At 49.7% G+C, this 27,313-nt stretch overlaps 7 protein-coding genes and 1 non-coding gene across 8 annotated transcripts; all 8 read right to left on the bottom strand.

Moving 5' to 3' along the window:
* Positions 1-522: 522 nt before the first annotated feature.
* EV420DRAFT_t131 lies at positions 523-616 on the bottom strand. Its single transcript has one exon. It is a non-coding gene; the product is annotated as a tRNA-Ala (tRNA).
* Positions 617-1,654: 1,038 nt separating this feature from the next.
* On the bottom strand, positions 1,655-2,417 carry EV420DRAFT_255441 (uncharacterized protein). The gene is made up of 2 exons (XM_060481433.1): positions 1,865-2,417; positions 1,655-1,811 (listed from the first exon to the last, which is right to left on the bottom strand). Exons 1-2 carry the CDS (start codon positions 2,302-2,304, stop codon positions 1,682-1,684), a joined length of 570 nt encoding a protein of 189 aa, XP_060332340.1. The 5' UTR covers positions 2,305-2,417; the 3' UTR covers positions 1,655-1,681.
* A 221-nt stretch (positions 2,418-2,638) lies between these two features.
* Positions 2,639-4,300, bottom strand: EV420DRAFT_1268217 (uncharacterized protein; the record flags this gene model as incomplete). Its single annotated transcript, XM_060467435.1, has 9 exons — positions 2,639-2,778; positions 2,836-2,961; positions 3,015-3,151; positions 3,209-3,369; positions 3,421-3,481; positions 3,531-3,722; positions 3,772-3,886; positions 3,944-4,106; positions 4,160-4,300. The coding sequence occupies 9 exons, from the start codon at positions 4,298-4,300 to the stop codon at positions 2,639-2,641; spliced, it is 1,236 nt and encodes a 411-aa protein (XP_060332339.1).
* Positions 4,301-6,032: 1,732 nt separating this feature from the next.
* Positions 6,033-7,125, bottom strand: EV420DRAFT_1641541 (cytochrome P450; the record flags this gene model as incomplete). Its single annotated transcript, XM_060477251.1, has 8 exons — positions 6,033-6,105; positions 6,157-6,280; positions 6,333-6,343; positions 6,394-6,519; positions 6,584-6,635; positions 6,705-6,894; positions 6,953-6,966; positions 7,029-7,125. The coding sequence occupies 8 exons, from the start codon at positions 7,123-7,125 to the stop codon at positions 6,033-6,035; spliced, it is 687 nt and encodes a 228-aa protein (XP_060332338.1).
* Positions 7,126-16,567: 9,442 nt separating this feature from the next.
* Positions 16,568-17,406, bottom strand: EV420DRAFT_1242749 (cytochrome P450; the record flags this gene model as incomplete). The annotated part of the gene is made up of 4 exons (XM_060466649.1): positions 16,568-16,683; positions 16,739-16,887; positions 16,942-17,263; positions 17,310-17,406. Coding segments are annotated over 4 exons (684 nt in total), but the record flags the coding sequence as incomplete, so codon positions are not given.
* A 1,521-nt stretch (positions 17,407-18,927) lies between these two features.
* Positions 18,928-20,131, bottom strand: EV420DRAFT_1641537 (uncharacterized protein; the record flags this gene model as incomplete). Its single annotated transcript, XM_060477250.1, has 6 exons — positions 18,928-19,143; positions 19,191-19,516; positions 19,577-19,655; positions 19,709-19,743; positions 19,794-19,985; positions 20,035-20,131. The coding sequence occupies 6 exons, from the start codon at positions 20,129-20,131 to the stop codon at positions 18,928-18,930; spliced, it is 945 nt and encodes a 314-aa protein (XP_060332336.1).
* Positions 20,132-21,225: 1,094 nt separating this feature from the next.
* EV420DRAFT_1763124 (uncharacterized protein) lies at positions 21,226-22,310 on the bottom strand (the record flags this gene model as incomplete). Its single annotated transcript, XM_060480729.1, has 6 exons — positions 21,226-21,248; positions 21,302-21,729; positions 21,782-21,829; positions 21,886-21,891; positions 21,943-22,011; positions 22,252-22,310. 6 exons carry the CDS (start codon positions 22,308-22,310, stop codon positions 21,226-21,228), a joined length of 633 nt encoding a protein of 210 aa, XP_060332335.1.
* Positions 22,311-24,956: 2,646 nt separating this feature from the next.
* Positions 24,957-25,766, bottom strand: EV420DRAFT_1478730 (uncharacterized protein; the record flags this gene model as incomplete). The annotated part of the gene is made up of 3 exons (XM_060469525.1): positions 24,957-25,368; positions 25,534-25,581; positions 25,726-25,766. 3 exons carry the CDS (start codon positions 25,764-25,766, stop codon positions 24,957-24,959), a joined length of 501 nt encoding a protein of 166 aa, XP_060332334.1.
* Between the last annotated feature and the right edge of the window lie 1,547 nt (positions 25,767-27,313).

Genomic DNA, 27,313 nt, shown 5'->3' with positions numbered 1-27,313 from the left:
ATATCCCAGGCAACTGATGATTCGAGACATTTCTTCACGTCGAATGGTGCCATCACGTACTAACTGTTAAGTCTACGGGAATTTATAGCTTGAAACAAGTCGAACCTGCCATGCAAGGTAGTTGTTTGGAAGCGGAGTACAGCCACAGTGATCGTTATCAGATGATCGCGATAGGACCACGTGGATGCGTCGCAGTTCTCCGTGGTTACCGTTACGGCCCTCCGTTTTTCCTTCCATCTTCGCCCTCATACATGTACTTATGACGGCTGCTGCGATATAAATCATGGCAAAAGACAAGGAGCTCTAACCATGAATTTAAAGTGGAACGAAAGGGCCCAAGGGATGACTCCGGGCATTACAGTGACTCTGAGCGGCTCTGTAACCCGTTTCTCGGGTTCCTAAGTTCAACAGTAAAATATCAAAGACCTCCTTCGGGACATGTGAGTAAAGACCGTAACATACAACTTGATACAGCCCCCTGGTTTCCAATTTCGTGTACAAAAGAACGAACGCTCGCCTATATGGACACATTGGGACTTGAACCCAACACCTCCCGCATACAACTCGAAGATATCTATGCTAAGCGGGCGTGATAAACCATCTACACCATGTGCCCATGATCAATTGTAAATTTCCATGTGCTAGATATTTGAATACGGAATACACATGCGTTTGACACAGCAGCTCACTGGTTTATGGCGAGTAATAGCAGTAACTGATATCATAGCATTTGTTCCAGCCTGCCGCTCATAGTAAAAGTCCGTTTGTCTCTGACTGAGTTCTCTGCAAGCCTTACTTGGAGCAATCAAATGTATTCTTGTGAATTATATACCGGCTAATTGAGGACAGAGATCAGACAAGGTGACGCTACAAGACGGGAAAGGGAAATGGAGACTTGAATGCTCAGCCTTTTCATCCAAGTCGGTAGAATATGTAGTTTACACACTGGTAGGCTCATGATTGAAGGCGTATAGAAGACAGAAGCTGGACCCCATGTTGCTACCAGCATTTTACCTTGTTCCCATAAACACACGTCAATTTACTACGATGAGAAATTACCAGAGACGTACCTTATAACCGGGAAGCAATAATACCCGTTAGTTTCCCCATGTGCTTCATTAGCATTGCAGACAACGCTAGCGCTAGCTTAACGAATTAGCGAGGGCCCCAGTTAGGCGGTCATATATCATCGCATGTTATCACGCACAGAACGTCCATCGTACCTGTCATAGTGGAGGAGGTTTCTGGAATATAGAGCGGACAACAAATGAAGTTGTATTAAGCAAGGCTGCAGTACAAGAGTACCGAGCTCCATCTTTACGACACTCCGTTTCTCGAATCAGAGAGTACAATCGCATTACCGGGGTCGTCGCTTTGATAAGCTGCACCCGGGACCCCACAGAATCAATCCAAAATGATTCGGGACACCTCAAAAAGCATATCTCGGGATACCCTTACGGTCTGTCTGTCAAATCGGATAGTCGCACGAACTACGAACGACATACCTTGAGGAGTCCCGAACGAAGCCAGCGAGGAAGAGACTGCATCGATCTTGGTTTTTAGTCTGCGAGCAGCAGAAGCTAAGTGCAAGAATTGTCGCACTCAACCTGAAATCGCCCAGCATGTGATGTCCAACATAGCTGGACTTCATCGAAAGCTGCTTTTCGACGCGTCGCATAGCTTAGATTATATATATTACAGACGGCCAGGAGCTGCGAGACAATAAGCAAAAACGTGGGAAGACAAAACGAAATACGCGCTTGAGGAGACTGATAAGCACAAGAATAAGTGCACCAAAAAAGGGCACCCAGCTAAATATCCCTACATCAGCGCCGTCGGACCGAAATGCGATTCTACAACTTACGTAGATAGACTAAATCCACCGGACCAAAACAGTTCCATTACCACCAGCGAGACGATCGTCGCCCCACATACCACGCTGAGGACACTTATGCCCAAGAACACCAGTAAGACAATCACTGCCAAAGTGACTCTCGACCGCTGCGGGTTCACTTTTTTCATCCTTGTAGGCCTCAGCGGCACCAAGGGATAATCTTCAGGCTCGTGAATTCGTTTATGCTCACATCCCGGGGGGAACAAGACATTGAGGAAAGCAATGGTAGCACAGACAATGAAGATAGGGGTGTAGAAAACAAAAGTCCAGTATAACGTGAAGCTGAATATTTGACCATAATGGTAGAGGTACACTGCGCCAGGTTGTTTGGCGTCGTGGTTGGGAATCTCGAAGAATTCGAGGCTGGGGTCGTACAGTGATGGCCAGCTGGGCCTGTCGTCGCTGTCCATGGAGAGAAATGGCCGTTGTCTTAGCTAAGTTTGCCACGGAGCTGAGCGTGCCGGCTCTGCCGACGGCACAAATGTACGGGCCGATGGTGCCGTTATGTGCCGAAGCTTGTGAATCTAGTAGTACTACAGTAGGGGCCGGGCATAATACTACTAACTTTAGCCCTTCCTAATAATAGTCTGTGATACTAATAGCTAACATGATATCCGGAGAACATAATTATTTTAGGCTTGTACTGCGTCCGGATAACGAGCTTGCGGATGGGAGAAAGTTGTGAGAAAGTATATGAAGACTAAACGAGTGACTAATGCGATAAGGAATGTTCGATGAGAGCTATTAAGAGTCCTTTTCTCCACCTCGATGAGTTGCGGCATTTGCTTTCGCGACGGCCCCTCGTCGGAACAACCATTGAAAGAGAGGGAGAGTTATCAACGATATACCCATCCAAGTGAGGAGGACGCCGAAATGTAACCCCACTAAAAAAATTCCCTAGTTTAACGCCAGCGGGAAGACATACGGATGCAACCACTCACGCTGATTCTTGGTCCCGAACAAAATTGTCCGTACTGCACCTGATACATTATAGAAGGGAAAGATGTAGCCATACCGGAATATGCCTGGAAGTACTTCCAGGGGCATGAAGCACACGGATACATTCGCTGAAGCGGCGCAGTCAGGTACACATCCCATCTTCCAAGATGAGAGTACTTACAGATAATAAAAAATATCATAAAGAACCCGACAAATCTCGCCGTGAGCAGCGTGAACATCGCTTCCAAAGACAGCCCCAAGGCCAACATTCCGACAAAGTTCAGCATCCAGAATACGACAAAGCCCGAATGTCCAAATCTGGTTTACCGATCAGAGTTTGTAGCGGTGGTGATTACAGGAATAGAGCAAACTCACGTCTTTGAAAAGTCCACTTGGAAGGCCAAACATAGCATGGAATAGAAAAAGGCGAGCATGAAGTACGAGACAAAGCTTGATACCAATCGAAGGAAGATAAGGGACCATGTTGTTAATGATGTCTCCAGTCCTGACATCTCACGAGCAGCAGCAGAAAAGTGCTGTACATAACCTCAGAGAGAAGTCATCAATGAAGAGCACAGGGAACGTACGACAATAAAGTAAGCTAGGACCAAAACATAGATGAGGCCGACAAACGTCATGGCACTGGCGCTACAGAGGACGTGTGAGTTAGGTAGCAAGATTCAAGAAAAACACCTACACGGGGACATTGAAAGGTCGGATATTGTTCAGCGTATATCCTACGGGTTGTGCCAATATTTGAGGGGCAGTCGTAGAAAGATTGGCTATTATTTGCGGATAGGACGTCCCGACCTGTTTCACAAAGGATTTGGCAATCCCGAGGGATACAGCATTAAGCGTTCCTTCTATTAAAGGCCGAATCAAAATGCGACTAGAAGATAATTAGATTTAATTTTATGAAGAAAGAAAAGGGTGCTCACTAGGCGTTCTCATTGCGGGCTTCAATGGCATAGGCTGTGATGGCATTCGAACCATTGTATGATGAGTCCATAGTGAGAACCGCTGACTCGAGAAGCCTTGTTGTATTTGGGTGCACTATCAGATGAAAAGATCAACCCAGATTCCTGACCGCCGAAGATTAATACCACGCACCGACAACAGCTACCCATGTCTGCTGATCCAGCACCGCATACGCAACATCGTCCACACCACCCGGAAATTCACTCGCTGATTTGCTCGTCCAGCTCACTATACTGGAGGATGATGACATCATGGCTTGGACAACAGCGTTCCCCACCGTCGAGTCATCAAAATCCTATCAATGCCAGTCAGTAAGGAAGATCAGAGTGTGCTCGAATATCGACTCACCACAACCCATCCTTCCAAACTACGCTCTGGAATTTTCCACAGCGCTCCCCAGTATATCGAAAAGACAGAAAACATGAGAATGATCATCGACACGACCCCCACTCCTACGACCTTCAAGTACATACTCCGCGACTCCCTCATCGTCTCTGTGCGGTCCATAAAATGGGAAGTATACAATGGCGTCGCCACCTCGCTCGGGCCTGGCGCCTGCATACCGTCAATCAAGTGGTGTGGGTAAGGGGCATCACTCAGATTAGGCATGATATCCATTCCTTTCATCGAGTAATCTGTGGAGGACGTTGTCAGACGCTCAGACTGAGAGTGCATGGAGTGCGACATTTCGCTCGCCCCATCATGGAATCCCGTCAAACGCTATATATTCCTTCCTTCCGTGGGTCGACAGAAGAGTAATACGTGATGACTGCACCCGTAGGCCCGGAGTGTGAGAGAAATGATAGGACTTCTTATTGCAGGATTCGCAGGTAAAGTTAAATGTTGCGCCACAGAGGTACGATCTAACTCGGGTAAGTGAGATGTTTATAAAGAGAATCGGAGAGCAGTGGAGGTACCAATATTTCCGTTAGCCCAGCGTATGCAGGCCCACTGCTGTGCTTGAAGAACAGAGCTTCTTGACGGTCCTCATGGAAATACCACACGAGGCTTCCAATCCGCAGAAGAAAGAAAAAAAAACTTGCGAGATAGCTTGAAACATCAACATGCGGCCGAATAATCAACACGAAGAAAGCACGGGGACTTCTTAAAATATCTTCGCGGCGGTGTTGGCTTGCATGTCTTCCTCCTGCCTACCGTCAGGCTAATGAACATATTTCATTATCTGCCACTTGTATGCGGAATATCAGCCATTTGAATGCGGAAAGCTTCATAAACGTACCCTTCCTCGAAAACCGGACATAGTGGGCGCTTTACGGGATACGAAGAGCCTTCACATGGGCATGTCATCGACTATCGGTCCAGGGGCAAGATGGTTATTCTTGCTCGCCATACCGCAGCACACCTTCCCCCGTCACCTCATGAGTCTGTTTCATTTGATAAACAGAAATGCTTGACACACTGCACTTTGCATTTTGACAGTGCTCTCTATCTCGAGCTCGATGCAAGAAAGCGATCGGTGTAATATGGCCAAGAGATTGCAGTAATCTGTCAAGTTTAATTGATTCCGTTGGGCGTAGAAGCCATTAAAGGAGCGTGCGGAGCTCTGATAACGGATAGTGGTCCCCGAGATTCCAAGAATACAAGATAGACATCCAGAATAGAACAGAACAATAATCCATCAACGAACCTCACGCTTGTGCTTCTCCAAAGGGAAACTCCCACCCGATAAAAGCCGCTTATTATTAGGGGGCAAGCGTGATTCAAAGGAGAATGTGTTCTCCCCTTTGTGACTTGTGGTGACGTTGAAGCATACTGCACATTGCATAATTCAGAAGGAAATACGATACTTGAAACAATTAGGGACCCACCTGTCTGCTGATCATCTTAATTCCTTGACACACAGCTGCTATTCAAGCTTCGCGTTCTGGGATTCGTCGATATCGAAACCGAGAATAGCATCGGAACCGTGATGGATCGAAAGAAGGATGGCAACCCTAACCCTAGCGTTTGCACTGATCTTTGTCCATCAAGCCTACACTCACACACCTCTTGCAGCTAACATCGCCCAGCACGCACGTGCATGGAGAAAATAAATAATAATTTTTTATTAACTGGTGATGACTCGAGGAGAGATAACCAGTTAAACTTAAGTGCCGGACTCGCGCTCGAAGAGTCGATGCACGCCGAATGCTGACCGAATGAAGAATAAAACCAGGCACATAGGTATCTTGAAGACTTGATGGATATATTTTGTACAACGTTACATTGCTCCGATCAAATCCACAGCCCCGGAAGATCGAGGGGTAATAGAGCACTTGAACTGGGCAGGATGGCTGATGAAGAGAGACTGTTTAGATACCGACCAAAACGCGGAGAAATCTTACCTGATCGTTCCGTTCAAAGGTTCTAATGCAGGCTCCGGAGAGGAATCGTCTTCCTTGGAAATGTTGAAGACGCTTAAGACCGTGGCACAGACAATAAAGATCATCTCGTCCGCCAGGTACTGTCCTGTTTAAAATAAGATAAATCCCGCAGGTACAGGTGCGCCGGGATATCATACCAGGGCATTTCCTAGAGCAGGAAATAAATAAAAGATAGCGTGAAGAAGTGAAATTACTGACCTTCTACCGAAGCCGAAGATGATACTTCTGGGATCTCTTTCCGGTACACGTCCCAATCCAGGCAAGAATCGAGAAGGGTTAAATACTTCTGGATCTTCATAGACCGCAGGATCATGAGTCATTTCCCTAAGATTAAAGTTATTACACTCCCTGTTCAGAAAAAAGCGGCGCGCCTTATATTAGCCAGTACGAGTGTGTCCTTCGGAATGAAATAATCATTATAGAAATCGTCTCGCAGTGTACTGTGTGAAACACCTAAGAGAACGACCAGATTAGAAAATAGGTATGCCAGAGAAAAAAGCTTGACGCACCCAAAGGAACAGACGAATGGAATCGCATCACTTCCTTACATAGGGCGTTCACATATGGTAGCTTGTCCCGATCTTGGTATGTTGGAAGGCGCCGGCCTTGCAGTACGTCGTCGATCTCTGCATGAGCCGTCTTCTGCACATCAGGGAAGAGCACCATAGTAAGCAAAAAAGCTCTGATGGTGGCGATGGTCTATTGATCGCAAAATGACAGTGAATGGATATTTGAGGTATCGCAAGGTCGTACTCACAGTTTCTCCTGCGGCTGGAGATTTACTCTAGAATTTAGAGAGAAGATCTCAGATTAACAACAGACATCGGGCTTACCTCCGTAAATGGACGCAGCGGTCCACTTCAGATCGTGTCCCGTCACAGACGAATTTTTCAGTAGAGTAGAAACGAAGGACTTATTTTCGACACCCATAGCCTATTTCAAGGAGCAATGAGCATCAGAGAGTGATAAGACCTGACCCATCAGGAACATCTTATGTTACGATTATTCTTTTCTTTTTCCTTTTCTTTTTCTTTTCTTTTCTTTTCTTACGTGTTCACGCTCACTCTATGTTGCGATCTCGGCCGGACGTTGCTGCGGCACTATCTTTAGCCTACGCAACGTGTATTTAAGTAGAGCCTCAGCTGGTCTAAACCCCAGCTTCGGCTAAGGTTAATTCTACCTAACATCGAACTCCGTTCTTCTGTCTAAGTGTCCCATTCACTTTCGTCGCCTTTGACTTGTTGAGTGTCGTCTACCGAAGCGCGAGTAGAGACCTTAGCACGATCTAAGTCGATTAGAGTTAGTGGCTAACATTTAGCCGAAGCTCGATCTACGTTGCTCAGCGTCACTTCCGAGAAAGAGCGCTGCCCAACTTCTTTACGAGAAAATTTACCTCGCTTGACCAGAGAGGTCATCACCTACGTTCGTGTGGACAACCCGGTGCTTGTCAACGTACAGCGAGTGGACCGACGGAAAAGCACTCACTGTCATCATTCATCCGATACACTACCTCGTCGCACTAGCCTTGTGGCTAATACCCCCTCGGCTACTTCTTCTGTTGTTAGTAACCCGTTTGATTGTTGAATCCATCCTCAACGACGACCTCCTCCTTGGAGTGTTCTTCACTATATCCTTCACCCTCGTTCTTATCGGACTCGGAATATCAGCAGTGGTGCTAGCAGGATTGTTAGCCGCCCTGTACGCGATATACCCCCGTCTCGTTTAGGAACCACGTATCCCAACACGAAGCCTTTTGTGCTCGCTCTTCAGCTCGCCTCTATTTTAACAGTTTTGCTGTTAATAGTAACGAGCACTCCTCCCGACGAAACCTGCGAAATCTCGTTAATGAACGGTTCCAACTACGAAACCGACCTTAGCCTGATCATCGCCCTCCTTATCGTTCTGACCATCCTCGCTGTTTATCAGCTTGCATGGTCCATCGTCGACTTACGCCACGGATAGATTCCCGGACGAATGCCCTGGTCCGAATCCATTCTCGCCGTCTTCGCGACTTTTATACTCTTTTTCTGCTCCATTTCTTTATACCAACTTCGCCGTTGCTGCCAGCGGAGACAAGTCCACGCACAACTACCGTTCCATTATATCCCCAGTGCCCCGGCCTATCCACCACCGGTAATCGACATTCCCTCGGCCTCTCAGCAGACAGTCGGAGATGTCGAATCCAACGTCTCCGGGGAACGTGGAGGATCCCTATACACCTCGTCGCGACCCAGCTCGCGATCCTCAGAGTCGAGCACCGACTCCTACAGAAGCGCTTCCAGCGCACCAGCAGACTCCATCGACATCACCGATACCCGGGGGGTACTCCTCGACCGAGGAGACTCGCCCTTACCAGGTCTCTTCGACCAGTCTCCAGTCCAAGGCGAGTCTGGCGACGCAGGAATCCGAGGACAAGACACCAGGCATCTGGTCGCGGGCGAAGAAACGCCTAATACCGAGTTCGAAGGGGACGAGCTCACCGAGTGGGAAAGAACCCGACTCGATGACCTCCTCGATGACCTCTACCCGAACACGGAAGAAGATGCAACCTATACCGGAGACAATTACAGCGGCCGGTCAGGACACACATGGACAGATGCCGTCTGGAAAAGTGAAAGTAGGAGATACCGGGTCGCCCAAGAAGATGACTTCGACAGCGATTCCGGGGAGCTTGGCCTCGGAGCCTCCGCGGCTTCCACCAGTACAACTGAGCCACAGCCTGTTTCAAGGGCCTGGCCAACCGATAGAGGACCCCCTGTCGCCTGGCACCCAGCTACCAGCTGGGTCTACGCCGACGACGGGGAAGAGGCTCCTATGGCCGGAAAGTCGACCAGAGGAAAGCCCGACCCGATCGTTGAAAGACCCGAGACCCCAACGCTCCCTACCCCCGTCCCCTCGGACGAGCCGACGGATAGGGAGCTTTGGAGCGAGTACGGCGAGCTCGACTCCGAGGAACTTGGAACAGTTACCGTTTCCGAGCGACTCGCCGGAGTTTCCGACTGGGAACCGTCCGTTGCGTCGCGAGCCTTCGCCGACCCCGTCCCTCTCTCACAGCGTCCGTGGCCCCTTCTTTACCACACGTACGTCGAGTCCCTCGGACTCCCTGGATCTGCCCGGCAGTCCCCAGAAGTCGAGGCCCGAATGGACCGAGGCAGAGCGCACGATGCACGCATCCGACGCGCCGAAGAAGACGCCCTCTACGGGCCCAACGGCTTCTGGGACTTACCTGTCGAGCCCGACGCCACCCCCGCAGAAATTGACAACCGGATACGAGCCGCTGCCGTACGCTACACCGGTTACGCCCGAAGGGCAGGAACGGACCTCGAGGCCAGAGCGAGAGCGTGGAGAGTCTACCAGGAGGAGATCACCAATGAGGACTCCGACATCGGGCGGTGGCGGAGAAACCAGGAAATCGACCGAATCGCCAGAGAGAGGAAGGAGGCAGAGGATGCCAAGTCGGCCTCCCAATCAAGCTCTGGAACCAACCGTGATGGCAGCGGTGAAGCAGGTTCTGCTTCAGGGTCCAGTGCCTAGGCCGGGTATTTTCGAACTACTACCCTGGCACGGCTTATATGAAATAATGATGGAAGACATGGAAAGAGACCCGCAATGGCTCTTCTCCGAGGCGGGCCAAGACTACCGCCACGCGAAATGAATGGGGGATGTATACCTGATGAGGAACATCCTCGAAGTAGAGACTTGGCACCGGGCGGCTGTCGTCTGGAACTTGGTCAACCCCAATGCGCTGCAGCGGGAGTGTGAACCCTATAGACGACCGCAACCGATGCCTCACCCGACAGACCCGTCGGACTTCTTCCCCGAAGGATTCTTCGGAGGAGCCGGAGAAGACGACGATGACATGGACGACCCAGGCGCTGGACCATCGCGCCTTGACAAGGGGAAGGGGTCTACGGTACCCCCATTCCCACCAAAACAGCCGCACTACCCGGATCCTGCGGGATATCCTCCTCCGGGGGAAAACCGCAATTTGCGATCGGTATCGCGACCGCCTAAACCGCCGGTACCGCCGCACGTACCTTCCCCCCCGGATCCAATTCCTCCTTGGCAACTCGCGCCGGGAGCCGTCAACAATCCCTGGAATGACGTCAAACCCAAGTTAGTAACTCAGCCCGAGTACTTTACCGGGGTTTCCTCGGATATCACGCGTTTCCTACACCACTGCGAAGTTTACTTCGCGGTGTTCCCTATGTACTACTCCATGAACGACCAGGGGCATAACCCCTACCGCATCACGTTCGCTCAGGGGTACCTACGAGGGGACGCGCAGCAGTGGTGGGTCGACCAGTACTACCGGTACCGGGACCCCCAAGGACATTGGAGATTCCCCACCTGGGTGGAATTCTCCGAGGACCTCAGGCGCGAATTCCGCGAGGTAGCGGAGTTGACGATCTGGAAGGCCGAGTGGAAGAAGATCCGCCAATCGGACTTCAAGTCCGCAGTAGAGTTCTTCGCGAAGTTCGAACGGTTAGCCCATAAGTGCGAGGAGTTCGGCGATGAGAAGCAAATGTTCGAAGCAGTCGAAGCGGCGATAAGGCCAACGGTGCGGAATACGGTTATGCATGGGGACAACGAGCGCCCCACAACCTACGCACAATGGAAGGCGCGGGTCCTGAGGATCGACGCCAACTACAGGTACGGAGTAGCCCAAGGACTGGGCAGTAAGTCCTCCCCGAACCAAGGCGGTTCGGGTCGAGGCAATCAATCAAAAGGAAGTGGGTCGGGTTCCGGAAGCGATAAGAAGGACGCCACAGGAACCACGTACGGTGGAGCAGGGCAGCCGATGGAGATCGACAAACTGCGGTCCGATAAGCGGTGCTTTAAGTGTGGGAACACGGGGTGGAGCCCCAAGCACAAGTGCCCTGACGACAAGTCCAAGTGGCTTCCCGTCAAACTCCCACCACGCAAAAAACCCAACGTCGCCCGCCTTCGCCAACTACTTGAAGAAGCCGTGAAAGAAGAGAACGGGAAGGACACGAAGATCGAGGAGGTCAAGGACGATAAGTCGTCAAAAGACCAGCCGGCGTCGAAATAAGCGATTCGACGGCGTCGGCTAAGGACTTAGTTTCAGCTGGTACGCACTCATGTAATTCTAGTCGGACTTATACTACGTATGTAGGTACTCCGTACGATCAATATAACAACTTTTTCGCCGCGTTACCAGTAGAGAAAACTAAGGACGATGAATCGCCAACCACCAACGGCGTAGGAGGGGATTACCGCCTCCTGGCGCGGTCTGCGCTTGGAACTGAACCCCTAGGGGCCGTCCGAGCTCAGGAACCCCCGGCGCACCGCACAGGGAAAGCCCCTCGAGGGCAGAGCCCCCTAGGTAGCGTCTCGACTGCACCCTTGACGAAGGGAGGTCAGCCCGGAGAGGGAGAAAGGACGTCAGCCCAGCCCGCTGGGCCTGCGTCTTCGTCTGTGGAGGCGTCTGTTCCAGCGGGAAGCGTCGGAAAAGCAGCTGAGGCCGGGAACTCGAGGGACCACCTGCCCCTAGTAGCCAAGGGACACCCGACGGCAAACAGTGCAGACCCCTCGGGGGAGCCAATATGTGTGCCCCCGCGAAGGGCAACCCGAAGTACCGCCGGGTCTAGGAAGAGCAGTAAGTCTAGGACAACCATGGAGGTTACAACGCCGCGCACAAACGCCCGAGGCCAGGGCCGAAGACAGGGCAGAGCGCCCTCCTCCACCACCTCGAATATCAAAGGCGCCCAAGTGCCGCCTCTGGACCCTTCTCGTCCAGGTGACCAAATGCCACTTCGAGGGAAGAACCCCAGCGTTCTATTGGAGGAAGTAGAAGACGAAGAAGCCTACCTACGGTACGACATACCCGTCGTAGCCCCTAGAAGGCCATCGTCCCCCACCATGTCCCTCACCGCGAATGCCAACGACCAGAAAGTATTTGCGGCAATGTACTACGAGCCCCATGGCATCTTGTGGACTCGCCGGGCCATACGAATTGCTCGGGGAGATGCGGCAGCACGCGCCGTCCTCAATGGATGGGTCCACCCACGACGACGCGAGGAGGTAACTGATCAACTATGTCGTCAGTTGGAGGAGCAGACAGAAACGGCGGCGCAGGCCAGAGAACGCTGGCAATGGATGGAAGATTTACAGAAGCCACCGATGTATATACGAGGGAGAAAGGGGCGGAATGTTTCAATAAAGCTGCAGTTGGAGACGCTTGATACCCGCGAGACGCATGCCTTATCCGCCCTAGTCGACAGCGGGGCGACGGGGAGTTCAATCGACCGCACTTGGGCTCAGGCCCACGATCTCAATTTGAAGAAAGCGGCCCGACCCGTCCCGGTCTATAATGCCGACGGCACTCGTAACAAGGGAGGGGATATCACCGAATATGCCGAAGTACGGCTACGAATAGGAGACCACGTGGAACGGATCGAGTTAGCCGTGGTCGACCTAGGCTCTACTCCGCTGTTCCTAGGGCATGACTGGTTACAACGTCATAATCCGCTCATTGATTGGGATACCGGAGCCGTTACCCTGGCTCGATGCACCTGCAGGAAAATTCCATTTTCCCTCCCCGACACCGATCCCTCGGCGCGTTGGGACGAGTATGAGGAAGGGGACACTATCCTAGTAATCGATTTCGAGGAAGCCTTCCACGTACGGGCTATGGGGACTAAAGCCAACGAGCTAGCTGCCCAAGCTAACGCCAAGAAGGGCACCAAGTCGTTCGAAGAAATAGTACCCGAAGAATACCGGGACTATAAGGACATCTTCGACAAGGAAAGCTTCGACGAACTACCCCCGCGTAAACCTTGGGACCATGCCATCGAGCTAATCCCCAACGCTAACGCCAATCTAGACTGTAAGGTCTACCCTCTCAACCCTACGGAGCAGGAGGAGTTGGACAAGTTCTTGGACGAGAACTTAGCCACCGGGCGTATCCAGGCCTCGAAATCCCCCATGGCTTCTCCCTTCTTCTTTGTTAAAAAGAAGGACGGGAAGTTGCGACCCGTTCAAGACTACCGAAAGCTCAACGAAATGACCATCAAAAACCGTTACCCGTTGCCGCTTATCGGAGAACTCATGGACCGACTGAAGAAGGCCAAGTACTTTACCAAACTAGACGTTCGGTGGGGGTACAATAACGTGCGAATCAAAAAGGGGGACGAGTGGAAGGCAGCTTTCCGAACCAATCGCGGCCTTTACGAGCCCCTCGTCATGTTCTTCGGGCTCACGAATTCTCCCGCTACCTTCCAATGGATGATGAACGACATCTTTAAGGATCTCATCACCGCTGGGGAGGTGTCGGTATATCTGGATGACATCCTCATTGCCTCCAAAACCAAGGCGGAGCATAAGAGGATTGTACGAAAGGTCCTCCAAATATTACGGGAGAATAACTTGTTCCTCAAGGCGGAGAAGTGCGAATTTGAAGTGGAAGAAACCGAGTACTTAGGGGTGATCATCAGCGAGGGGAAGATCCGCATGGACCCCGTCAAGATTGCGGGCCTCTTAGATTGGCCGGTTCCTCGGAGGAAGCAAGAATTGCAGTCCTTCCTCGGGTTCTGCAACTTCTATCGACGATTCATTCGTGACTATAGCAAGCACGTTCGACCGTTAACAATGCTTACCGGAAAGCAGGAGTGGACGTGGGGGGAGGCCCAGCAGAGAGCCTTTGAAAAACTCAAAGAATTATTCCGAGAAGATGTGGTCCTGGCCATTCCCCTTGACCAAGGGCGGTTCCGTGTAGAGGCAGACTCGAGCGAGGGAGCGATAGGAGCCGTACTTTCACAGTGGCAGGATGAGAAATGGCGACCAGTCGCGTTTCTCTCCAAGGCTCTTTCAACCACAGAGCGCAATTACGAGATCTACGACAAGGAACTTCTCGCAATTATGATCGCCCTCGAAGAATGGCGACAGTATCTCATGGGGGCCCGAGAGGATTTCGAGATCTGGACCGACCATTCAAACCTTCAGTATTTCCGCAAACCCCAGAAACTCAACCGGCGACAAGCCCGGTGGGTAACTGAGTTGGCGGAGTATCAGTTCAGTTTGCATCACAAACCAGGGGCTCAAAACCGCAAAGCCGACCTTCTATCCCGAAGGGCAGATCACGACCAGGGAAAGGAGGACAATCGAGACGTTGTGGTCCTTAAAGCGGAGCACTTTAGGGCCCTAATAATGCCAACCACAGAAGACTTGCACGAGAGGATCAAAGCTGCTACTCACGATCCTCGCCGATGGGATAGAGGCATTTCGGACTCCCTCAACCACGAAAAGGGGGTATCCCGCGAGCAGGACCTACTCTGGTACGACGGACGCATTTATGTGCCGATGGATAGGGACTTACGAGGGCAGCTCATTGCTCTCAAACATGATCACATCACCGCAGGGCACCCAGGGATCGAGAAGACCAAAGAGTTGGTACTCCGCGATTATTGGTGGCCTCGCATGCGAAAAGACGTGGAGGCATACGTGAAGGGCTGCGAGGTTTGCCAGCGAACCAAGGCTGACCGCCGTCCGAAGAAAGCCCCCCTTCACCCAAACAAGGTGCCAACACGACCGTGGACCCATATCTCGGTCGACATGATCACTAAACTCCCGACCTCCAAGGGGTTTGACTCCATCCTCGTCATCGTGGACCGGTTCTCTAAAGCCATCATCCCCATAGCGTGCACTGAGGAACTCACTTCTCTCGGATTCGCCAAAATCTTAAGAGATTATGTCTATGTGCCCTATGGGGTAATGCCCGAGACAGTAATCTCGGATCGAGGCTCGGTATTCGTATCCAAATTCATGAAGGAGTTCTACCGACTGCTCCACGTCGAGGGAAATCCCTCCACGGCGTATCACCCACAAACCGACGGGCAGACGGAGAGGGTTAATCAGGAAGTTGAGAAATATTTGAAAATGTTCGTCAATGACAGACAAGACGATTGGAGCGAATGGCTACCGCTAGCGGCCTTCACTCACAATAATCGCCAACATTCGGCGACGGGGTATTCTCCCTATTGAGTCATCTTTGGAAGAGATGGAGAGGTCATTAAAAAGCCTCAACGAGCCACAAGTGTGCCGGCAGCGGGAAAGCTCGTGGAAGAAATAGAAAAGGCGCAAGGCGAAGCAAAAAGATCATTGGAGAAAGCGGCAGAATCCATGAAAAGGGCCTATGACAAACACAAGGCCGCCGCCATGGAATACCAAATAGGGGACAAGGTTTGGCTCGACACGACCAACCTTCACCTCCCGAGACCAACCAAGAAACTCGGGGATCGTCGGGTCGGACCCTTCATAATCGTCGCAAAAAAAGGGGCTTCTGCCTACGAGTTGAAACTACCAGTAAAATGGAAAATTCACAACCGTTTCAACGAATCCCTATTGACCCCCTATATTGCTCCAACCTTTCCAAATCAACCGCGCCCCGAACGGCCCCCTCCAGAATTAATTGACGACGAAGAAGAATACGAGATAGAAGAAATCGTCGAACAGCGGGACAAGGTTATTGGTCGTGGACGGACCCGCCGCGCGATAACCGAGTACCTGGTTAAGTGGAGAGGATATCCAAGAGAAGAGAACTCCTGGGTAAAACGTTCGGACATGGCGAACGCAGAAGAACTCGTTAACGAGTACGAAGCCCACCTCCAAAGGATCCGTTGGGAGGTTGATAAACACGGAAAGACGGTCGGAAGAGACGACAAAATACCTCCGGAAGCTAAAACGCCATACCATGACCCGGACACCCCGTGCGTCACGGATGTCGAAACGGTCTGCTCATCCGAATGCACGAACCCAAGGCATTCGGATGTGCAGTCCTCAATAGAAATACGCGAAGTCACAGAAGAAGAGGCCAACGGAATACCTATCATCGAAGAGACATCCAACGATGAAGACTCAGATTCCGACCTCGACAATCTACAGCGAGTCCATGAAAACTGGGACTTCGACAGCGAAGATGATGACAACGATGATCATAGCGTCCTATCCTTCTATAGCGAGTCGGCAACGAGTGGAGAGGAGAGTCAAGGCTCATTCGGGACGAACGAGTCTTGAGGAGGGGGTAATGTTACGATTATTCTTTTCTTTTTCCTTTTCTTTTTCTTTTCTTTTCTTTTCTTACGTGTTCACGCTCACTCTATGTTGCGATCTCGGCCGGACGTTGCTGCGGCACTATCTTTAGCCTACGCAACGTGTATTTAAGTAGAGCCTCAGCTGGTCTAAACCCCAGCTTCGGCTAAGGTTAATTCTACCTAACATCGAACTCCGTTCTTCTGTCTAAGTGTCCCATTCACTTTCGTCGCCTTTGACTTGTTGAGTGTCGTCTACCGAAGCGCGAGTAGAGACCTTAGCACGATCTAAGTCGATTAGAGTTAGTGGCTAACAATCTTACCACTTGGCGCTCCGTAAATTTATAAGGTACGTTCACCATGTCATGGAGGTCCTTAGCCCATTTCCGTGCCTTCGACTTGAAACCCATCCCAGGAAGCCATCCAGGAAGGAAACGCACTAAAATATATATGGGTGAAATACATCAGAGAACAGAAGACCAACGTGTACGCACGAACAGGTATTTTATCCACAAGAAATGCCCCCGGAACAGTTACTTGCGAAAATTCAGCCATAGCCCTGTCAACCAGCTCAACGAGGGCATCTCCGTCTCCATTGACCTCATATCCGTATGTGATGCTGAGAATGAAACCGACAACACGACTGGAATAGCGACTGATATTAGAAGTTTTCTCGATGAATACCTTTCGCACTCACCGAGATATATGGTCGTCGAACTTGTCAGGGGTATTCATTAAATCCCTAAGGAGTCGCAGGGCCGTTGTTTCCTGCACTGTATGAAGTTGCCCCACGACGTTTGTACCAAAAATGCTATGCATGAGTTTCCGCTGCCTTCGCAAAACGGCTCCGTTGGGCAAGAGTCCAGGAACCGACTTCCAACCAACCATGTCTCCTCCCATTGTGAGGTGAGGGCGCTCAGAGTATATGGAGCCACGTTTATCGAGAAGGTCGACGGCTATCTCATAAGAGTTGAGGATTACAAATGTTTGCCCGAGGACGGTTGCCGAGCAAATGTCGCCTGAAACTAGTGAGGACGCATGACGTGGAAAGAGGATTACACATACCATACGTCTCTCTCCAGCGTGCGAAAGTCAACCAGGGCTTATCAGTGGGCATGTCTAAAGCATTGCCAATGAAAGGAAGTCCTCTCGGTCCTGGTGGTCGACGGCCTTTTGTGATAAGTATTTTATACGCAAGCCATGCGAGAGTGTAAGTCCCCAATGTAGACAGAAGGGCGTATAAGAACGCAGGAATAGATGTGAGCATTGCGAGAATGGATTCCCGCACAATTTGCTTTCGGATAGATGCTGGCAACGCTGGATTTTATACAAGGATGCAGCGCTGGGGGAGAGCTATGTTTAGACATGGCTTACGAATAGTCAGGCGTAAAACGGCATTCGTCAGGTCCCACGGACTTTTCGCCGCCAACACCATTTGTATACATCTCTTCGAGGACTAAGTGGTGAAATCGGACCAACGTCAACGTATCAGTTCCAGAAATACTCTCCCGCGAGAGGCCTGGCCATCGGTACGGAACACAGCAGGTATGGACATAAAGCGACAGGTTCTCCAGCGAAAATATAATGGATCTGTGTGGCAATATCAATGAATGCTGCCGTCCTAGCTTAACGAAATACGAACCTAAGTGTACATTTGAACATAGATTAGAAGCTTTCATTCGTTCTGTAGCCCTAAGGCGCTCTGTTTTCCCATACTACGTTACAGTTCCAAATAAATGAGTGGCGAACACGTACCAATTTGACATGAGTACAAAACGAATTGCACGGCGATTAAATATTAAATGCTCAGTGCGTCGGAAAAGGAAGGGTCGAGACACGTGGTGCTTAGTGCATTTTTAGGTCCCCGCCTCCTGTTTCGGTCCATGATGGCGCATCAACGTTTCAACGTTCAACTCGCGTTTTCTTATCGTCGACTTTGTCTTTTTGACGCTTCGGGAGCTGGAAAAATTCGGTTATTATGCCAGTCCTTTGCGAGAGTCAAAGCGAAATAATCGAAACGGGACTAAAGAAACAAAGACTGAGTTTAGTGTTCGAGGCTTATGAAAATATAAAAACTGGACGAATTTCCCCCGAAGATGATCTACAGCATACTGTATGTGTACACGAAGGGCATTGTTTATCCTAGTGAGGATAACATTGGGGCATACTTTGATATCCGGAAGAAAGCCAGACGCCTAGGTAGAATATAGAGCTTTGTAAAGCTCTCCCCTCACACAGATAAGCCATTTTGGTCTCCTACACAACGTGAGGTGTTTCCTACTCGTATTCCTGCCGACATCCTTCTCAAGTTCACATATTCTATAAATCTGAGTTTTGTCTCCGCATGAACTAGGAGATGTGAATTTGCTCACCTTCAGCAGAGTAATAACCCTCTCGTTGCTGCTACAATTATTCGTATTCATGGGCCTGTCTATCGCAGAGCCGGTAGGTCCTCAGGTTGTTTCTATCTGTCCTCGGGCATGAGAAGATGATCACAATTCTCTATGCTCGAAACCTGTGGATAGAATTCGGTACTCAGTTTATCGGGAGTTGTAAATAGAGAGTGAACATGATACAAAGTAATCGAAGAGGGATGTTGCCACCGTGGGCGAGATCTCACGCAAGCGACAGTAATCCTTCCAAGCCTTCCATTCGCCCGCTATCTAAAGCTGCGCACTCTCACCTAAGACGCTTTCTTCACTTCTCCTGAGGAGACACCCACCAGTGTCGTCTCCGGGAGTGTCGATTGTCTGACTCCAGGTACCAGCGCGGTATCCAGAGCATTACTGCCGCGACAATCCCTTTGCACCGGGAGTTGCCGATCTGCGGTAGCGACAGTCTCCCTTGACAGGGCATAGCCGGAGGCAACACGAAGAATAATGAGTTGCGGGGTCGCCGCCTAAGTCATTGTGAGTTCAGTGAAAACGCCTAATCGATGATGCCCACCTCGATCATAGTCAACAATGGAACGAACAAGAGATAAGCTATGTGGTTCGAACAGTACAAACCGATGAGTAAAACCGAGACGATAGTATGCGGCAGGGCAGATTCGATCATCAGCGCGGCCAACCCGGTATACAGCCGTCCGTACTGCGGCCCCAAAGAAGCTCGAATTTTCTTGCGTATCAAGAGAAGTCGGGCGACCATCATGAGCGTGACGAGAATATTGAAAGTGACTGATAACGACCTGTAAGCGACATGGGCCTTGATGGTAATTCCGCTGCTACTGTTGCGTGGTGAAGCAATTTCGATGAGGTAGAGAATGCCCATAGCTGTGGAGAAACGAGTAGGGTTTAGCTATGGAAAGAAAGGTAAAGGTTTCAATAACTTACTCGCTGTTGAGAAAAGAATCAGGGCGGGAAGTACAACAACGATCCATTTGTTGTGGTACACGACGTAGCATCGCCAAAGCTATGAGGAGGCCCGTTGAATATAGGTAAATCGCCACGCACGATAGAGCTTACCAAACAGATGTCGGCAAGAAACGTGATGATAATCGCTGCAGCACCCGCAACGAGGGGTGGAGTATGGTTCTGTGTGTAGAGATACATTGGGGGGGTCCGCCCGGGTAGTTGCGTTCGTCGATCCAGGTCAATTCGCATGCGTTTATGTTACCGATGGTGTAGGCTGTTGACAAAACAACCAGGAGGGCGATATAAGTTATGTACTGCCAGGCGAACTTCTGCCGTTTCCCGTATAGAATGTGGTAAATGGCAAGATAGGCAATGACCAGTTGTGCACCTGCAATGAGGATTTAGCCCATGATTCCCACCTAGAGGGACAAACCTACCGTATGCGATAGCCCCAATATAAGTCGTAGCGTTGTAGGTCTGTTCAATCCACAGAGACTCGGCGGGCTCGTTGGTCTTGTACGGATCGTTGGACATGCTTCAAGTACAAAGTCAGGGAGGACACAACTGTCAAGCTGACGTCACGCCAAACTGGCATTGAGCGAGTTTTTAAGAGATGCCAGAAAGAGTGACCCACCAAAATCCGAGTGGATATATACGCCTGTTTCTGTCGGCTGGAGGTCTGACACCGACCTCTTCGATACAGAGATTGCTTGAGGGGTGAATTGGTCACATCTGGTCGGCGTTGGACCTTCAGCATCCATGCCAATTGCCCGATACGGACCACCTGAATGCCGATGCTCTGGTCAACCGCTAAATATCTGAAGGAGCGGATCCTGAGATTGCAGGGAACCTTCAGCTCCAGTTGTAATCGGTTTGCTAGGACAATGTCGGTCCATACTACGTGTTCTTGTGCACGATTGATAACGAAGTTCAGGGTTCTTGCACTATCAATACAATCAATGCCTGTCGAGGCTGCAGCGAAACAATATGACGCACCATGAAGCCTTGGATATGGATATGTAGGTCTCCTCAACGCCTTCTTCAAGAGCACATCAAACGACTGCGTTCCTGTAGTTGTTCAAGTGCTGTACATATTACAGTCAACGTTGTTAAAGCAGAGGCTAGTAGTCGTACGTACCTTCAAGTTGACGAGCTCAGTCTGCCCCAATATCAGCATGATTGGGGACCATCATTGTACGTCGACGCGCCGCATCCAGCAGTAGTTCCAAGTCCTCACGCATGCTCTCGTTGTCGCGTCGCGTCGCGAGCTTTCGTTGATGAGAGTAAGAAGGAGAAAGTGGCGCACAGTTGGCACTTGTTTGCTTCTTTTCCTTTCGATCCGAGCAAAAGGATTTGGTACATAATTCGATCCAATTACGGCCCTTGCAGAGAGCGGGTGTCGGCTGGCCCATTCGCGTCCGAGGCAAACTAGCTAGCACTACTGCGGTTGGTATGCTCTTTGCCTTGGTTGTTATCTCATTACTCGATATTCAGGTGAACTGGGGAATATTCGGGGAACATCGAAGTAGAAAAAGGTGACAGACTTCTAAATCCTACTTCAGACGCTGAAGGCCAATCGTCCGGCGATGTGCCGTCTCCTTTCAAAGTACATCAGATACACATTAATATCACATCCAATATTGTGGCGAGACTACATCATCGGTGAAGGCAGTGGCGGGAGTGGCGGAAGCGATGGGGACGAACCAAAACGATCCGAAATTTCACTCCTACGCGAGCGGTAAGAGGGTGGTGGTGGGGATGCTCTGTACGTGAACTCCAGCTGTTCGTCCAGGTACCTGATCTGATTTCTCTGAGACAAATTCTCCTCTTGTAGCCGCTCGATCTCGTCTTCGTATGCAAGCCGAGAAGACCAAGATAGTCTTCTCGATGACTCGGATGTGAAGGATTGGCGGGATCCGGCCTGTGTAGAGGATGTTAAAGCGGGAGTGATGATTGGATTGGGAGCGGAAGTCGTTCCGAGGCCAATATCATCGCTGGCATTGCTATTAGCCCTGTTACGACGTTCTCTTCTTCGCCAGAGGACGAAAACCAAAACGAGTACAGCAACAGAAGCTAAGGATCCAATGACACTGCCAGCGATCACGGCTGGACTTGTTCTGCGAGAGGAGTCGCTATTTGCTGCTTTATGAGAAAACGTGGCCCCCGACATCGTGTTTCACTTACGAAGAAGCTTGTAGAGAGACAGATGGACTGAGAGTAGTGGTTGTTGTTCTGTTGGAAAGTGAGAAAACATGTCAAACTTTGGGCGCTGCATCGAGAAGACGGACCTGATGCTGCAATACTGAGATAAGCTTCGGCAATAGTAAAAGTATAATAAGACTTACTTTGCAATAGTCACGGTTGCCGTGCTTTCAATGTTGTGGATGCTTGTGGAAATAATCGTCGGATCTTCTCTATGAAGAACTTGTTAGTAATTAGATATTGAGATTGAAGAGCAAATGCCGCCGCAGGCTTTTTTTTTTTTTTGACTTATGACTGGCCGCCCGAGTCATCTGGAGGGGAAGGCGGAAGTAACAAGGAGATCATCGTTCTGTTGAACAGTGTCAAGCCATGGTGAATGGGCGGCGCATCGAAAAGACGAACTCGGGACTGCAAATACTGAGCTAAGCTTCGAAAGTATTGATAAAGCTTACATTATATCATCAGGGATAGGTGGTATAGCGATACCGGTGATATTCGTGACTCCATTCATTGTGGCGAGACTCACTAGGTGCAAGAAGAGATCCGAGACAATGGCAGGGTGAAGGAGAATCTAATGAGATCGAGTCACTGAAGAGCATAATTAGAGAAGATGGACAAACCTACGAGTAAGGAGATGGTGACCAGAGGCTAAAACGGCGCACTACAACTGAACGTTTATATGCAACGACCAGGCCTACTTGGCAACAATATCTCCCGTGATGAAGATGAAGATGAATACACCGATCATATAAATCAGCCGCATAACTCAAAAAGATTTTGTATAAGCTCAAAGACGGTCGGGGTGCCAACAGGGATGTTACGCTGTCACGAAAACCGTTCTGTGACGCATACATAGGCCTTGGAAGATCAATGTATTGAAATTTCGGTCCCACAGAGGGTGCACTTATCCTGTATGAGATGGATCAAAAGGTGGGAATCGTGAAGGAATTGAAATCAGGATATGATCAGTACTCTACTTTTTGGAGTGATGTGCATAGCTAGGCACCGACTCGTAGATGTTTTCGACGGTAGTGTGATTATCTTGGCATTCTATAGCTTGAACTGCGCGCATCCAGGATACCTGATTGGAAGAGAAGTGGGTAGCGACCGGGCTATTGAATATTCGAACAGTGAGAATATTATTGACCTTGGTGCAGCGATAAAGTAGATTCGCAGAGAAAAGAGGTTTCCTTCATAACATGTGTGTTCGACAGTAAGAGTAGCTAGACAGGATCACATTGTGAATGGAAAGGAAATTACTCTTCGCACCGAGAAAAGATGCCAAGAACCTGATCCTGGCAACGAAACAGTGAAGATGCAAGCCAGTCCACATCAACGAAGAACCGCCGAGGTGGATTATTTGGAGGCCGCAGCCTTAGCAAGGAAAACTCGTTTGTACCATTGTTCTGCCTCCGTCTATACTGTAGAAATAGTCTCAGGCGTTGACATCAAATACCGGATGGTAGAGTAACGCACCTGGATTTGACCGTACTACGACTGGTCTTGACCTAAGCATTCCGAGTAGTGGTTTTATCGCAACATCAGTGTTGGCCGTCCTTCAAGAAGGCTTGAAATTGGGCGGGACCTCCGGACTCACTGGCTTCGCTAACGGACTGAATGGTTGACGTCGATGCGTATACTCTCGTCTTCCACTAAGATATCTGAAGGGGCACTCATCAGGATCCAGAGGTTGCGATGAGCCTTCAGCTGCAGTTGGGTTGAGAGGAAAAGATCGTTCAGATCATACTATTGCGCATGATCAATAATGAAGTTGAGCCTGCTCTATCAGTACAGTCAATACCCATCGAGGTTGCAATATGACGCACCATGAAACCAGGTATGCATACGCCTACCGAGCCCCAGCATCGCAACCTGTCAACAGCAAACAATTTGCCTGCGTTCCCACAGTTGTCCAGGCGCTGTACATGTTACGGTCAATATTGGTAAAGCAGGGCTGAGTAGCTGTACATACCTTGATGAGCTCAGTCTGCCCCAATATCAGCTTGATCCAGGATCATTCTCGTACATTGACGCGCAGATCCTAGCAGTAAGTACGGGCCTTCACGTATGTCCTCGCTGTCGCGTCGTGTCGCGAGCTTTCGTTGATGGAAGTAAGAAGGAGAGAGTGACGCGCAGTTGACACTTGTTTGCTTTTCTTTTCCTTCTTAGAAATTTCGCTCCTATCTCATCTCATCATTACACGACCCGCTACCCTCAGCTTTCGACTTGAGAACAAAAATTTCAGTGTGTAATACGATCCAATTGTGGCCCTAGCAAATACCCAGATTTCCGGTGTCGGTCGGATTGAAGGAGAGCTTGCGTTCAAGACAAACCAAAGCGCCATCACTGCGACAATGCACAGTGTGGTGCACCTAGGTGAGCGATGGAAATCTGCAAGTATATGCTAGATAGAAAAGCTTGGCGCACCCAAGGGAACAGCCGGATGAAATTACATCACTTCTTTACATGCCTGTCCCGATCTTGGGATGTTGGAAGGCGTCGTTGGCCTTGCAGTACGTCGTCGAGCTCTGCATGAGCTTCTGCACATCAAGGAAGAGCACATAATTCGATCCAATTACGGCCCTTGCAGAGAGCGGGTGTCGGCTGGCTCCATTGAGGGAGCGTTCACATCGGAGGCAAACCAGCTAGCACTACTGCGGCAGCATCTGTGCACTGGGAATTGTCGATCAACACTGACGAGAGATGAATTGTTGGTGTGCTGTTTGCCTTGGTTGTTACCTCAATACTCAAGTATTAAGGTGAATTGGGGAACACTCGGGGAACATCGTAGAAAAAGAAAGAGACATCTGAATTCTACTTCAGATGCTGAAGGCCAATCGTCCGGCAATAGCCTGTCTCCTTTCAAATCAGTTGTAAAAAATACGATACCTTATGGAGTTCCTTGACCCAATAAATACACACGCCAGCGGGGTGTATTGAGAGGAGAGAGTCAAGAGTACAAGCAAGTAAGGTAGACGTAGGTGAAAAGTGATTAAGAAGCGAAGCGATCAGATCAATACGGAAGAAGACGGAAGAGCAACGGGCATAGCTAAGGAAGTAGGTAGATAAGGATACACATATGAAGTCCATATCCTTTACAAAGTACATCAACGATCACTGTGTACACATTAATATCCTATCCAACATTGTGGCGAGACTACATCATCGGTGAAGGCAACGGGGGCAGTGGCGGCGGTGACGGGGAAGAATCAAAAGGATCCGAAATCTCACTCAGGCTCATACGTGAGCGGTAAGAGGGTGGTGGCGGGGATCCTCTGCACGCGGACTCCGTCTGCTCGTCCATCTGCCCGTCCATGTACCTGATCTGATTTCTCTGAGACGAATTCTCCTCTCGTAGCTGCTCAATCTCTTCTTCGTATACATGCCGAGAAGACCAAGATAGTGTTATCGGAAGCGCAGCTGGCTTGGATGTGAGGGATTTGATGGATCCGGCCCGTGTCCGCGTGGAGGTTGTTAACATGGGAGTGATAATTGGATCGGAAGGGACACTTGTCTCAAGGTCAATATCATCGCTAGCATTGGTAGTAGCTCTGTTGCGATTTTTTCTTCTTCGCCAGAGGACGAAAGCCAAAATAAGGACAGCAACAAAAGCTAAGGATCCGACGACACTGCTGGCGATCACGGCTGGAGTGGTTTGACGAGACGATCAGTGTTTGCTGAACTAGCGGCTGCTTTATGAGAAAACGTGGCTTCCAACCTTGTGTTTCACTTACGAGGAATCCTGTGGAGAGGAAGATGGACCGAGAGTAACGGTCGTTATTCTGTTGGAAAGTGAGAAAAGTAGATTGAAAGGGACGATGCCTTACACAGCGTCAACGACCGGCGTCTCAGTAATAGGTGCACTATCACATTTGAGAAGGCCCGTAAGTCAGCACAGAAGGCGTTAGCACGGAGAGGGTACTTACGATGTTGTGGCGATACCAGCCGTACTATTCGTGACACACATCGTGGTGAGACTTACTGGGTGCAGGAAGAGATCCGAGACGATGGCAGGATGAAGGGGAATCTACTGAGATCGAGTCACTAAAGAGTGTATTGAGAGAAGATGGATGGACCTACGAGTAGAGGAGACGGCGCGGCCAGAGAATATGGCCCACTACAATTGAGCGTTTAAGCTTTATATGCAACGACTAGGCCTACTTGGTAGCAACACCTCCGTGATGAGCATGAGGATGATCCTCATGCATGGTCAATACACCGATCATATGGAAGTCACTGATCGGCCACATAGCTCAGAAGGATTTTGTACGAGCTTAGAGACAGCCGTGGCACCAACAGGATCCTATGCTGCGCGAAAGCCATTCTGCGACGCATACCCGGGCTTGGGAGCTCAGTTTATTGAAATACGAGTTCCGCAGAGGATGCACTCATCCTGTATGAGATGGATCAAGTCAAATCATCGAGGTGGGGGTCGTGAAGGACTTAGATATTAGATACGATCATTGAACTTAATGCTGGTAGGTGATAAGCGCTCTTTTTTGGAGTAACACAGCAACTTATCTTGGCAATCTACATCTTGTGTATCCAAGATACCTGATTAGAAGAGACGTGGATGAAGATCATACCATTGAAGATTCGAAAAGCGAGAACACTATTAAGCTTGATGCAGCGAGGAACTAGATTTATAGAGAGAAGAGGTTTCTTACATAGCGCGTACGATGGACAAGGGGGTACCGGAATTCCGGCCCGGCACACCGGGTAGGTAGGTAGGTCCAGCCGGATGTCACGAAAAAAAAAAGTTGACCACCATTTTGGGGGTCTAAGAATGGACTTCAAGGATAAATTTTAGAGCATACATGATACAATATATGCTACTGAGTGTGCTACTTACCTTAGGGCATCATACCTAGCGATACCAACACTCAGTCAATGCCATTACAAAGTGGCCCTGCTGACTGGACATGGTGACATTACAACATCCCATTAGAGCACAGCCATGATTCAGACTTGATAGCGTACAGATTATGTTCAAAACACTTTCAATATTAATATCACGGCTATTTCAGGCAAAATATTCACCGAATTGAGTCGAAAGATACCCAAATTTAGCATAATGACATCATAGATGTCACGTGAAGGTAGGTAGGTCCATCGTTGGTGCACGAAATTATTTAATCGACCTACTGTCTTTTAATTCATTATTAGGACCCCCTTGACAATGGACAGTAAGAGTAGCTTGACAAGATTACAAGGCGAACGGGCTAAGAAAGAAAGAAAATAACTTTTCACATCGAGAAAAGACGCCGGAACCAGATAAAAAAAGATTTGCCATGGTGGATTGACCGGCATCAGCGTCCATGCTGCGTCCATAATCTCATGTGTTGGTACCAGATATCAGAGAGCAGAGAAACGCACCTGGATTTAACCGTACTAGGCCGATCTTGACCCAAGCACTGCAAGTGGCAGTATTATCGCAATATCAGTGTTGGCCATCCTAAGCAAGCTTGAAATCGGGTGGGACCTCCAGACTCACTGGCCTCGTTAACGCCGAAT

The sequence above is a fragment of the Desarmillaria tabescens genome, assembly GCF_030435595.1.
Source record: "Desarmillaria tabescens strain CCBAS 213 chromosome Unknown EV420scaffold_13, whole genome shotgun sequence".
NCBI classification, from domain to species: domain Eukaryota; kingdom Fungi; phylum Basidiomycota; class Agaricomycetes; order Agaricales; family Physalacriaceae; genus Desarmillaria; species Desarmillaria tabescens.
This window is presented reverse-complemented; position numbering and strand designations above follow the sequence as displayed.